The sequence below is a fragment of the Scyliorhinus torazame genome, chromosome 15, assembly GCF_047496885.1.
Source record: "Scyliorhinus torazame isolate Kashiwa2021f chromosome 15, sScyTor2.1, whole genome shotgun sequence".
Taxonomy (NCBI): Eukaryota; Metazoa; Chordata; class Chondrichthyes; order Carcharhiniformes; family Scyliorhinidae; genus Scyliorhinus; species Scyliorhinus torazame.
Genome location: NC_092721.1, coordinates 140264936 through 140277659, shown reverse-complemented (window position 1 = coordinate 140277659; position 12724 = coordinate 140264936). Strand labels below are relative to the sequence as shown.

The 12724-nt window shown below is 45.0% G+C and overlaps 1 protein-coding gene across 2 annotated transcripts in view; it reads left to right on the top strand.

Moving 5' to 3' along the window:
- The window catches only part of xpo4 (exportin 4), a 207546-nt gene that overhangs the window by 153634 nt on the left and 41188 nt on the right, over positions 1–12724 (top strand). For both annotated transcript variants that reach the window (XM_072476835.1, XM_072476834.1), the window contains 3 exons: positions 1946–2091; positions 5197–5374; positions 6909–7068. In XM_072476835.1, the coding sequence (XP_072332936.1) occupies positions 1946–2091; positions 5197–5374; positions 6909–7068 (484 nt within the window). The remainder of the gene's footprint in view (positions 1–1945; positions 2092–5196; positions 5375–6908; positions 7069–12724) is intronic.

The window sequence follows — 12724 nt, the reverse complement described above, 5'->3', positions numbered from 1 at the left end:
CCCGGGAAATGCCTTTAGATATATGCAGGTGAGGGCTTTTGTGAGGCGACAGGTGAGGGAATTCCCGTTGCTCCCGGCACAAGAAGTTCAAGATAAGGTGATCTCTGGTGTATGGGTCGGGGAGGGTAAGGTGTCGGAAATACACCAGGAGTGGAAAGAAGAGGGGGAAGCGCTGGTAGAAGAGTTGAAGGGTAAATGGGAAGAGGAGCTGGGGGAGGAGATCGAGGAAGGTCTGTGGGCTGATGCCCTCGGTAGGGTTAATTCCTCCTCCTCGTGTGCCAGGCTCAGCCTGATACAATTGAAGGTGGTCCACAGAGCGCACTTGACGGGGGCGAGGTTGAGCAGGTTCTTTGGGGTAGAGGACAGATGTGGAAGGTGCTCAGGGAGCCCGGCGAACCATGTCCATATGTTTTGGTCATGCCTGGCACTGGAGGGGTTCTGGAGAGGAGTGGCAGGAGCAATATCTCAGGTGGTGAAAGTCTGGGTCAAGCCAAGCTGGGGGCTTGCAATATTTGGAGTAGTGGACGAACCGGGAGTGCAGGAGGCGAAAGAGGCTGGCATTCTGGCCTTTGCGTCCCTAGTAGCCCGGCGAAGGATCTTGCTAATGTGGAAGGAGGCGAAGCCCCCCAGCCTGGAGGCCTGGATAAATGATATGGCTGGGTTCATAAAGTTGGAGAGGATTAAGTTCGCCTTGAAAGGGTCTGCGCAGGGGTTCTACAGGCGGTGGCAACCGTTCCTAGACTATCTCGCGGAGCATTAGAGGAAGGTCGGTCAGCAGCAGCAGCAACCTGGGGAGGGGGAATGGGGGACTGCCTGGGAGGGTGGATGAGCAAGAGATATCATGAAGGGTTGGGGAAACTCGCACGTACGGGTGAGGGCCAGTGTACAAAGCTGTGTAAATATATCATTTTGCCATGTATATATCTTGCTCTGCGCGATTTCTCGGTTTTTTTTGTTACGGGGGGGGGGGTGTTATTGTTTGTAAGGGAGAAAAATTGTGTTAAAAAACTTTAATAAATATATATATATTTTTAAATAGCAAGGAGAACAAAAGACGAACGCAAATATAAATTGAACAATCTTTATTAATACACAATTAACGCATAAATTAACCCAAACTATAATACTAGAAACACCCAAGATTCGGTTATACTACCGCAAAGATGGCTTGATTGAACTGTGGGTCTGATTCTTGAGTCCCTCGGGTCCATTGTCACAAAGGTGGGACTCGCTGCCAGCTTTTTTCCGTCCTTCCTGGTCAGTCTTCGGATGGTCATGGTCACCTCCCATGTCGAGTCTCGCTGCTGATGTGCCCCTGGTGTCTATTTTTATCCCCCCCTCCCATTGCAGCACCCAAGGATCTGGTTGATGATCTGTTGACAGGACACCTGAGCCCACCACAGGTGTCCATCTCCGGTGGTATGGTCTACTCAGACCTCCCCTTACCAAATAAGGTAACAGCAGGTAACTGTGGGTGCTTGGGAGTCTGGCTCAATCTAGGCTGCAGACAATAGAATGCAGCATATCAATAGGATGCGATGATCTCTTGATGGGCAATTGACAGGGCGGGTCCAGTCTGTCTTGAGTTTGTATATTCGAACTTGACCAAGTCTGAATTCCCATCAGCCATTCGCTGGAGCTAACTGCAGTTTAATTTAAAGTGTGCGTTTCTTTAATTTAGGATATCCAATTTTAATCAGGTTCAAAACTAGGCCCGATAGGTTACCACAGTGATTTGTTTAGTTTGCTGTGTTCTGCAGTTGAGATAATCAGCTCATGCTTTCTGCATCTGTGTACAGTGTGTTGAAGCCAGCCACTGAAACAAATATCAATTCCCATTTTTTAAGGACTGTTGAGAGGTTCCTTATGTAAACATTTAGGGATTAAAAGCTAATGAATTAATTCTGTAATTTGATCAAGTTGATTTTTCTTTTGTCTGATGCAGCTTATTGGAAGATAGAGTAACAAGGCTTCATGGTCAGTTACAAAGGCAACAACAGCAGTTTCTTTCATCACCAGGGCCAGCAACATTGGATAATAAAGTTCTGGATGATTTGTATGAGGACATTCATTGGCTACTTTTAGTCACAGGTAGGTTCACTACTAAGTATATTGCGATGAACCTTGCGCTTTGGGAAAGACCTGTATTTTCTTTCAGCGAATGTCCTTTTAAACCAAAGTGAAACTAAGATAATTCTGACATTTTAAGTCATTAGATTTCTTAAAAGTTAAACTCTGGCTAAGTTTATTATGGGATGGAAGCTTTAAAACAAAGGCTATTAAAGCTCCTTGGGAGAGCTAATTACAGCTTGGGTTTCTGCCAAAGTACATAGAATTTACAGTGCAGAAAGAGGCCATTTGGTCCATCGAGTCTGCACCGACCCTTGGAAAGAGCACCCAACTGAAGTCCACACTTCCACCCTATCCCCGTAGCCCAATAATCCCACCTAATCTTTTTGGACACTAAGGGAAATTTAGCATGGCCAATCCATCTAACCTACACATCTTTGGATGGTGGGAGGAAACTGGGAGAACGTGTAGACTCTGCACAGACAGTGACCCAAGCCGGAAATCAAACTGGGACCTTGGAGCTATGAAGCAGCATTGCTAACCACTGTGCTACCGTGCTGCCCGTACGACACAGTTGCAGAAAAATGACCGACACCGATCTTGGTGAAGAAGTCTCTGAGAATAGGACAGGAACTATGAAGCCAAGCCACCTTCTTTGAGAAGGTGACCAAACAGGCTGATGAGGGTAAAGCAGTTGATGTGGTGTATATGGATTTCAGTAAAGCGTTTGATAAGGTTCCCCACGGTAGACTACTGCAGAAAATACGGAGGCATGGGATTCAGGGTGATTTAGCAGTTTGGATCAGAAATTGGCTAGCTGGAAGAAGACAAAGGGTGGTGGTTGATGGGAAATGTTCAGACTGGAGTCCAGTTACTAGTGGTGTACCACAAGGATCTGTTTTGGGGCCACTGCTGTTTGTTATTTTTATAAATGACCTGGAGGAGGGTGTAGGAGGATGGGTGAGTAAATTTGCAGATGACACTAAAGTCGGTGGAGTTGTGGACAGTGCGGAAGTATGTTACAAGTTACAGAGGGACATAGATAAGCTGCAGCGCTGGGCTGAGAGGTGGCAAATGGAGTTTAATGCAGAAAAGTGTGAGGTGATTCATTTTGGAAGGAATAACAGGAAGACTGAGTACTGGGCTAATGGTAAGATTCTTGGCAGTGTGGATGAGCAGAGAGATCTCGGTGTCCATGTACATAGATCCCTGAAAGTTGCCACCCAGGTTGAGAGGGTGTTAAGAAGGTGTACGGTGTGTTAGCTTTTATTGGTAGATTGATTGAGTTTCGGAGCCATGAGGTCATGTTGCAGCTGTACTAAACTCTGGTGCGGCCGCAATTGGAGTATTGCGTGCAATTCTGGTTGCCGCATTATAGGAAGGATGTGGAAGCATTGGAAAAGGTGCAGAGGAGATTTACCAGAATGTTGCCTGGTATGGAGGGAAGATCTTATGAGGAAAGGCTGAGGGACTTGAGGCTGTTTTCGTTAGAGAGAAGAAGGTTAAGAGGTGACTTAATTGAGGCATAGAAGATGATCAGAGGATTGGATAGGGTGGACAGTGAGCCTTTTTCCTCGGATGGTGATGTCTAGCACGAGGGGACATAGCTTTAAATTGAGGGCAGATAGATATAAGACAGATGTCAGAGGTAGGTTCTTTACTCGGAGAGTAGTAAGGGCGTGGAATGCCCTGCCTGCAACAGTAGTGGACTCGCCAACACTAAGGGCATTCAAATGGTCATTGGATAGACATATGGACGATAAGGGAAGAGTGTAGATGGGCTTTAGAGTGGTTTCACAGGTCGGCGCAACATCGAGGCTGAAGGGCCTGTACTGCGCTGTAATGTTCTATGTTCTAAGTGGTTGTAAGTGAGCTCAGGTGGAAAGTTGTGGCAGTCAGTGAAGGAGACCAAAAACGAAGGAGAGCTGGACAGTAAGTGTAGGAAAGAAGTGCCTTTTCCTGGCCCATGGAAATTGGGAATGGTGCGACTACTGTCGGAAGGGACTTGGGGCCTACCTCCTGTATATGTAAAGGAACTGAATCTTCACCTCAGAAACACAAAGGGCTACGGGACTCCGGAGTAACTGATTTCAATGAAGAGGGGTGGGAGTGCTTCTTGTTTTGTACGATGCATTGCTATGTCAACTATTTAGAGTGAAATTTTCCTTTTTATTTGAAGTATAATTTGCCTGTTGATGTTTGTGTTTCTTTTGGTTTGCTTATTGAAGTAACATTTTTAAAAAGTGAAATCTTGTCCATTGATTTTCTTTCCTTTGGGTCGTGGGATTTCCTTTCTTAAAAAAAAGTCTAAGGGGATCGTAATATTTTTAATATATTGAAAGATAAAGGGCGGGATTCTCCACCCCACCGCGCCACATTTCTGCCCTGACCGGCCGGTGGGATTCCCCGTTACGCCGGCCGGTCAATGGGGTTTCCCATTGTGGGCAGCCCCACGCCATCGGGAAACCCTCGGGCGCCGGCATCACGGAGAATCACGCCCAAAGTCTTTAATGTTTATTTATATTTATCGTTATTGAAAAGAAAGCCATGTGAAGTAAACAAAGTGACTTGGCAGTTATTTAAAAGGGCTGTAACTAAATTTGCTAATCACCAAACATCAATTTTCTTCAACCTTTGTCTGTTCAAAACTCTCCTTGAAATTATCATCTCAGACTGTGTGCTAACATAACAACCTACCGTAGAATTGCCAAAAGTTAAAATTGATGTTATTTTCAGGAGTAGAGCTCATTTTAGTTAACTATGCAAGAATGCTCATTGGAGATCAAAAATAGCTTCATTCCTAGATGACCATTACCTATACGGATTTCAAAGAATAAAATTATTTGAGAAAGGAATATACATAACATTTTGGATTGTTGGTGTGAATATCTATGTTTGTGTGTAGGACATTAGTTCTCATAACAAAAGTGCTGTTAGTTTGGGTAATCTTGACTGTAAATGCATATGGAGGGCAATTCTGCTTTAAGCTGCATTCTTCCTTAATTGCATGATATTTTTAGTTTGGGTTCCATGTATATTGTCACTTATCAAGATGGTATGAAATTAATTAATCTTATAGAATGCTAAACCGTACTTGTAACCTGGTATCTTTGTTCATGTTGCAAGGCTACCTCTTAGCTGATGACACTCAGGGAGAGACTCCTCTTATACCTCCAGAGATAATGGAATATTCCATTAAGAATGCCACTGAAGTTGATATTAACACAACACTTCAGATTCTGGGTTCTCCAGGGGAAAAAGCCTCCTCTATCCCAGGATATAACAGAACAGATTCTGTGATTAGGTAAGAGTTTATTTTTTAAAGTGATATTGTTGGAAGAAAGGATGCGATGCATGTAGCTTTTACTCAATATTTCTAAAGCTAGCTGCAATCACTAAAATAGTTAGAAATTGCTACCTTCCACCCAAAGTCATAAGCCCATTTCAAAGTAGTAAGTTTAAAAATAAGGGGACACCCATTTAAAACTAAGATTAAACAACATTTTTTTTAATGAGGGTTGAGCCTTTGGAACGCGGTACCTGAAAAGCTGGTTGAGGTAGAATCTGAATATTTTTAAAGAAAAGTTGGGTAGATTCTTGAAGAGTAAGGTGTGATAGCTTATCAGAGGTGGACGGATGCAGATTTGAGGTTACTGTTAGATCAGCCATGATATTGAATGGTGGAGCAGGCTCGAGGAGCTCAATGGCCTAATTCTCCTTCCTTGTGTGCTCATGGTAAGTAACATCGCAGCACACAAGTGTCAGGAAATAAACATTTCCCCTTGACATTCAATGGCATTACCATTACTGAATCCTCCACTATCAATATTCTGGGGGTTACTGACCAGAAACGTAACTGGACCAGTCCTATAAATACTGTGGCTACAAGGGGGCGGGTAACTCACTTCCCGACTCCCAAAAGCCTGTCCACTACCTACAAGACGTGTGGTAGAATACCTTCCATTTGTCTGGATGAGTGCAGCTCCAACAACATTCCTAAGCTCAACACCATCCAGTACAAAGCAGCCCGCTTAATTGGTACCCTATCCACCAACTTAAGTCACCCCCTTCACCAAAGATAGACAGTGTGTGCCACATTCAAGATTATCCTGCAGCAACTCATCAAACCTCATTTGGTAGCACCATCCAAACCTATAGTCAGTAGGGCGTGGAGCATTGTTAGTGGCGGACGTCGTTGGGGAGGGTTAGTGATTTTATTTTAAACATTGTGAATAAGAACTCCACAACTTGTTTAAATGTTACAAATGGCAAACACGTAACATTTAATAACTATTCTGTAACAGTGCTGTGCATTGATTAACTGGTGTTCTTGTTCTATAAAATGTTTTGTAATGAAACAAAAGTTCCAACTAAATGTTTACTTAAAATATTGAATTGTATCTTTCCAATCCTGATTTTAAACCTTACAATGAAGTAGTTGTTAAATATCTAATGTTGTGTGGTATTGAGCAAATGCAAACAAGGATGGTTCTGAGGTTGAGACTCTAAATTTGCCCATCTTAGCCAGCACAATAGAAGGACATTACCACTGGCTCCATTAAGTCATGGTTCTCATTCTTTGATTTCTGTGTGAAGGACAAGAAAATAGTTGCTCATTGCATTCTCGAAGGATAGCACTTATGCAGGGTATGAAGGTAAAACGTGGCTTGTTGAACAATTCCGCTCATACTATTTAGAAGAAATGGGGCTCTTAATTGTTTTTTGGATTACAACTATAAATGTATTAAAATGTATCTTTAGGAAGTTAGACTTATTAAGTGAATCTGAAAGCATCTGTGAAATAACGCATCAAACTGATCTGAAAATCCTATTTCCAGGTTGTTAGCAGCTGTTCTGAGAGCATCGGAAGTTGAGTCTCGAGCCACGAGGGCAAACTTGACAGAACTCCTCAGTCCACAAATGGGAAAAGATATTATGTGGTTCCTGAAACGGTGGACAAAGACCTACCTTTTAGTGGATGAAAAACTTTATGATCAGGTGTTCAATATTGAATGTATTTGTAGATTTATAAACTGCTGTTTCTTAATCAATTATGTGGTTTTCCTTTGGATCTGGTCTTCCACGTCCGTATGAGCATGTTCACTTGATTATTTTCAAATCCCTGTGCATGGCCCCTAATTGGACCTTTTGTATGTGTTCGTTCCTCCTCATATCTGGTAGGTCATTGCATCCCTTTGATGACTTTAACGTAGACTCCAGTGCATAATAGTGTCATATATATTTTTCCCTTCTGTGTTTGGTATCAATATATATAAGCCCCAATATCGCTAACCCAACCTGCACATCTTTGAACTGTGGGAGGAAACCGGAGCACATGGGGGAAATCCACCCAGACACAGGGAGAAAGTTCAAACTCCACACAGCCCTCTGCGGTAAAGAATTCCACAGATTTACTACCATTTGAGGAAGAAATTTCTCCCCATCTCTATCTTAAATGGGTGACCCCTTACTCTGAGATTATGTCCTCTGGTCCTACACTTTCCCACAAAGGGGAACAACTTCTCAGAATCTATTCTGTCAAGCCCCCTGAGAATTCTATATATCTCAATACGTTCACCGCTCATTCTTCTAAACTCCAATGAGTACAGGCCCAACCTACTCAGCCTCTCCTCAAAAGAAAATCAATCCATACCCAAGACAAGTCTGCACCACCTTCAGTGGCAGCATATTTTTCTTTATGTAAGGAAACCAAAACTGTTCATATCCAGGTGTGGTCTAACTAGTGCCTTTTATAGTTTAGAAAGACTTACCTAATTTTATACTACATTTCCTTTGAAATATTATACTACATTTCCTTTGAAACCAGGGGCTGGTTTAGCACAGTGGGCTAAACAGCTGGCTTGTAATGCAGAATAAGGCCAGCAGCGCGTGGGTTCAATTCCCGTACCAGCCTCTCCGAACAGGCGCCGGAATGTGGCGACTAGGGGCTTTTCACAGTAACCTCATTGAAGCCTACTTGTGACAATAAGCTATTATTATTATTATTATTATTATTATTAATAATAATAATAAATAACGGACAACATTCCATTTGCCTTCCCTATCTCCTGCTGAACTTACATGTTAGCTTTTTGTGGGTTGTGCATGATGACCCCCAAATCTCTCTATGCTGCAGCTTCATGAAGTCTTTCTCCATTTAAATAATATTCAGCTTCTTTATTCTTCCTACCAAAGTACACCACAGGAACAGGCCCTTTGGCCCTCCAAGCCTGCGCCGACCATGCTGCCCGTCAAAACTAAAATCTTCTACACTTCCGGGGTCTGTATCTCTCTATTCCCATCCTATTCATGTATTTGTCAAGATGCCCCTCAAACGTCACTATCGTCCCTGTTTCCACTACCTCCTCCGGTAGCGAGTTCCAGGCACCCACTATCCTCTGTGTAAAAAAAACCTTGCCTCGTACATCTCCTCTAAACCTTGCCCCTCGCACCTTAAACCTATGCCCCCTAGTAATTGACCCCTCTCCTGGGAAAAAGCCTCTGATCACCCATTCTGTCTTTGCCCCTCATAATTTTGTAGACCTCTATCAGGTCGCCCCTCAACATCCGTCGTTCCAATTAGAACAAACCGGCTTCATTCAACTTCTCCTCATAGCTAATGCCCTCCAAACCAGGCAACATCCTGGTAAATCTCTTCTGCACCCTCTCTAAAGCCTCCATATCCTTCTGGTAGTGTGGCGACCAGAATTGAACACTATACTCCCAAGTGTGGCCTAACTAAGGTTCTATACAGCTACAACATGACTTGACAATTATTTTACTCTGCCCCGGTCAATGAAGGCAAGCATGCCATATGCCTAGAGTACCCAATTCATTTTTTCAAAATAAGGGGCAATTTAGTGTGTTCAATCCGCCTACTTTGCACATCTTTGGGTTGTGGGGGCGAAACCCACGCAAACTCGGGGAGAATGTGCAAACTCCACACGGACAGTGACCCAGAGCCGGGATCGAACCTGGGACCTCGGCGCCGTGAGACTGCAGTGCTACCACTGCGCCACCGTGCTGCCCGCCATATGCCTTCTTGGCTACCTTCTCCACCTGTGTTGCCCCTTTCAGTGACCTGTGGACCTGTACACCTAGATCTCTCTGACTTTCAATACTCTTGAGGGTTCTACCATTCACTGTATGTTCCCTACCTGTATTAGACCTTCCAAAATGCATTACCTCACATTTGTCCGGATTAAACTCCATCTGCCATCTCTCCGCCCAAGTCTCCAAACAATCTGAATCCTGCTGTATCCTCTGACAGTCCTCATCGCTATCCGCAATTCCATCAACCTTTGTGTCATCCGCAAACTTACTAATCAGACAGTTACATTTTCCTGCAAATCATTTTTATATATATATATATATATATATACTATGAACAGCGAAGGTCCCAGCACTGATCCCTGCGGAACACCACTAGCCACAGCCCTCCAATCAGAAAAGCACCCATCCATTGCTACTCTCTGCCTTCTATAACTTAGCCAGTTCTGTATCCAACTTGCCAGCTCACCTCTGATCCTGTGTGACTTCACCTTTTGTACCATAACTTTACATTTTCCTGCACTATATTCCATCTGCCAAGTTTTTGCCCACTCATTTAACCTGCCTATATCCTTCTCTGGGGCCTAATCAAAAATAGCCCCTTTTGTTAGATGTTTTAAAAAAATAATCTTTATTGTCACAAGTCGGCTTACATTTTACACTGCAATGAAGTTACTGTGAAAAGCCCCTAGTCGCCACATTCCAGCGCCTGTTCGGGTACACGGAGGGAGAATTCAGAATGCCCAAATTACCTAATAGCACATCTTTCAAGACTTGTGGGAGGAAACTGGAGCACCTGGAGGAAACCCATGTAGACACAGGGAGAATGTGCAGACTGCGCACAGACAGTGACCCAAGCCGGGAATCGAACCTGGGATCCTGGAGCTGTGAAGCCATAGTGCTAACCACTATGCTACCGTGCTGCCCACACATATCCAACAATTTAGTTCGCTTGTTTGACCAACATTTTCAGTTTTCTAGATTACTGGACAAGTTGCACTGCATTGAGAAAATTATTGTATGTTCTCACTTTTTTATGAAAGAATAAAACAATTACTAAGGGAAACATACTAAAGGGATCTTTTTCTGGTGAGTTAATAGTGCCTCCTTATTGATTTAGAAGAAAATAACACAAAGCTACAAAGAATCTTGAGAAGAACAAGATGGAAGAGATCAAATGTTGTGCTGCTTGTTGTACAAACAAGATTAAAGTGCCAGCTGAGTTTAGTCAGCAATGCTGGCCTCAAGCTAAGGACTTGAACACTTAGGCTGAAGTTTCATTTCATTATTTAAAGGTGTTACCTTTTGTATAATAAACTGACCTGAGGTTCTCTACCTGTTCAGATAGAAGTCAAAAGGTACAATGGTACTTTTCAGAGGAGCTCCTTCCAAATACCCTGGCTAAAATCTTTCCCTAAAATAGCCCAAATAACAAATTATTTGATCTTTCCCTTACTGTAAGCACTTGCTGTACACAAATTTGCTGCAAAAAAAAAGTCATTGCAAAACAAATATAGTCCATTTTGCTAAGCCCTAAAACTGAAAATTTACTGTACTATGTTTACTTTCTAACAATGAGAAATACTGTTGGAACACTCATGAAAAATAACTCCGGACTTCCGGGTGCGGCGATGACCAGCTGAGTCGCACGTTTCGGCAGCTCCCTGTGAAACGGACTTTTGGGCTCTTGATAGGAGCCCCAACGGCAATTTTGACGGCTAAAAACACTGTGCGGTAAACCAGAAGGGAATCCCCCCTGGATACGGATGGAAAAAGGAGGAGAGAGTGGCCAGATTGCAGTGGATCCTTTAGAACAGCGGCAAGGAAGGCAAGCAAAAACCAAGATGGCGTCGGAAGGTGGCAGTTTAACATGGGGCCCTGAACAACAAGAGTTCTTGAAATGCTGTGTGGAAGAGCTCAAAAAGGAAATGAAGAAAGAGCTGTTGGCCCCGATACTACAGGCGATCGAAGGACTAAAGGAGGAACAAAAGACCCAGGAGCGGGAGCTTCGGGTCGTGAAGGCAAAGGCAGCCGAGAATGAGGACGATATACAGGGCCTGGTGGTGAAGACGGAGACGCAGGAGGCACATCAGAAACGATGTGTGGAAAGGTTGGAGGCACTGGAAAACAACGCAAGGAGGAACAACCTGAGGATTCTTGGTCTTCCTGAAGGTGTGGAGGGAGCGGACGTCGGGGCATATGTGAGCACGATGCTGCACTCGTTAATGGGAGCGGAGGCCCCGGCGGGTCCGTTGGAGGTGGAGGGAGCATACCGAGTGATGGCGCGAGGACCGAGAGCAGGAGAAATTCCCAGAGCCATAGTGGTGAGATTCCTCCGTTTTAAGGATAGAGAAATGGTCCTTAGATGGGCGAAGAAAACTCGGAGCAGTAAATGGGAGAACGCGGTGATCCGCGTTTATCAAGACTGGAGTGCGGAGGTGGCGAGAAGGAGGGCGAGCTTTAATCGGGCCAAGGCGGTGCTTCATAAAAAGAAGATAAAATTTGGAATGCTGCAACCGGCAAGACTGTGGGTCACATATCGAGGGAGGCACCACTACTTTGAGACGGCGGATGAAGCGTGGACTTTTATTGTGGAAGAAAAACTGGAATGAGCGGGTTATTAAAAAGAACGTTCGAACAAAGTGGTGGGGCGAATGTGGGGGGCAAAGAGGGGTTTTATGTACTAATCCTGCGATGTGGTAACTTTTCTCTCTCCCACAGGTGGTGATGGGGGGAGGAGGGGAGGTGGAGGAGATGGGGCGTTGGCCATTAGGGGCGGGGCCAAGGGAGAAGCGCGGGCTTGGTTCCCGCGCTATGATAATCATGGCGGGAATAGAGAAGCAGGAAGGAGGGGGCGCGCACGGTGCGAGCCGAGGTCACGGGGGGAAGCCGAGGTCAGCCAGAGTTTGCTGACTTCTGGGAGCAACATGGGGGAGTAATTATGCTAGCGGGGGATCTAGTGGGGGGGGGGGGTGGGAGGGGGGAATTACTGGGTTGCTGCTGCTGGGGAGAGGGGGGAGTTGGTATGGGAGAGGATGGGCGGGGGGGCACCGCCTGGGGGAGATACAGCTGCGTGGGAACCGGGTGAGGAGCTGGAAAAAGGTGATGGCTAATCGACAAGGGGGGGGTGGGGTAGGAAGCCCCCCAACTCGGCTGATCACGTGGAACGTGAGAGGGCTGAACGGGCCGATAAAGAGGGCACGGGTACTCGCACACCTTAAGAAACTTAAGGCAGATGTGGTTATGTTACAGGAAACGCACCTGAAACTGATAGACCAGGTTAGGCTACGCAAAGGATGGGTGGGGCAGGTGTTCCATTCGGGGCTAGATGCGAAAAACAGGGGGGTGGCTATATTAGTGGGGAAGCGGGTAATGTTCGAGGCAAAGACTATAGTGGCGGATAACGGGGGCAGATACGTGATGGTGAGTGGCAAACTACAGGGGGAGACGGTGGTTTTGGTAAACGTATATGCCCCGAACTGGGATGATGCCAATTTTATGAGGCGGATGCTAGGACGCATTCCGGACCTAGAGATGGGAAAGCTGATAATGGGGGGAGATTTTAATACGGTGTTGGAACCAGGGCTGGATAGGTCGAAGTCCA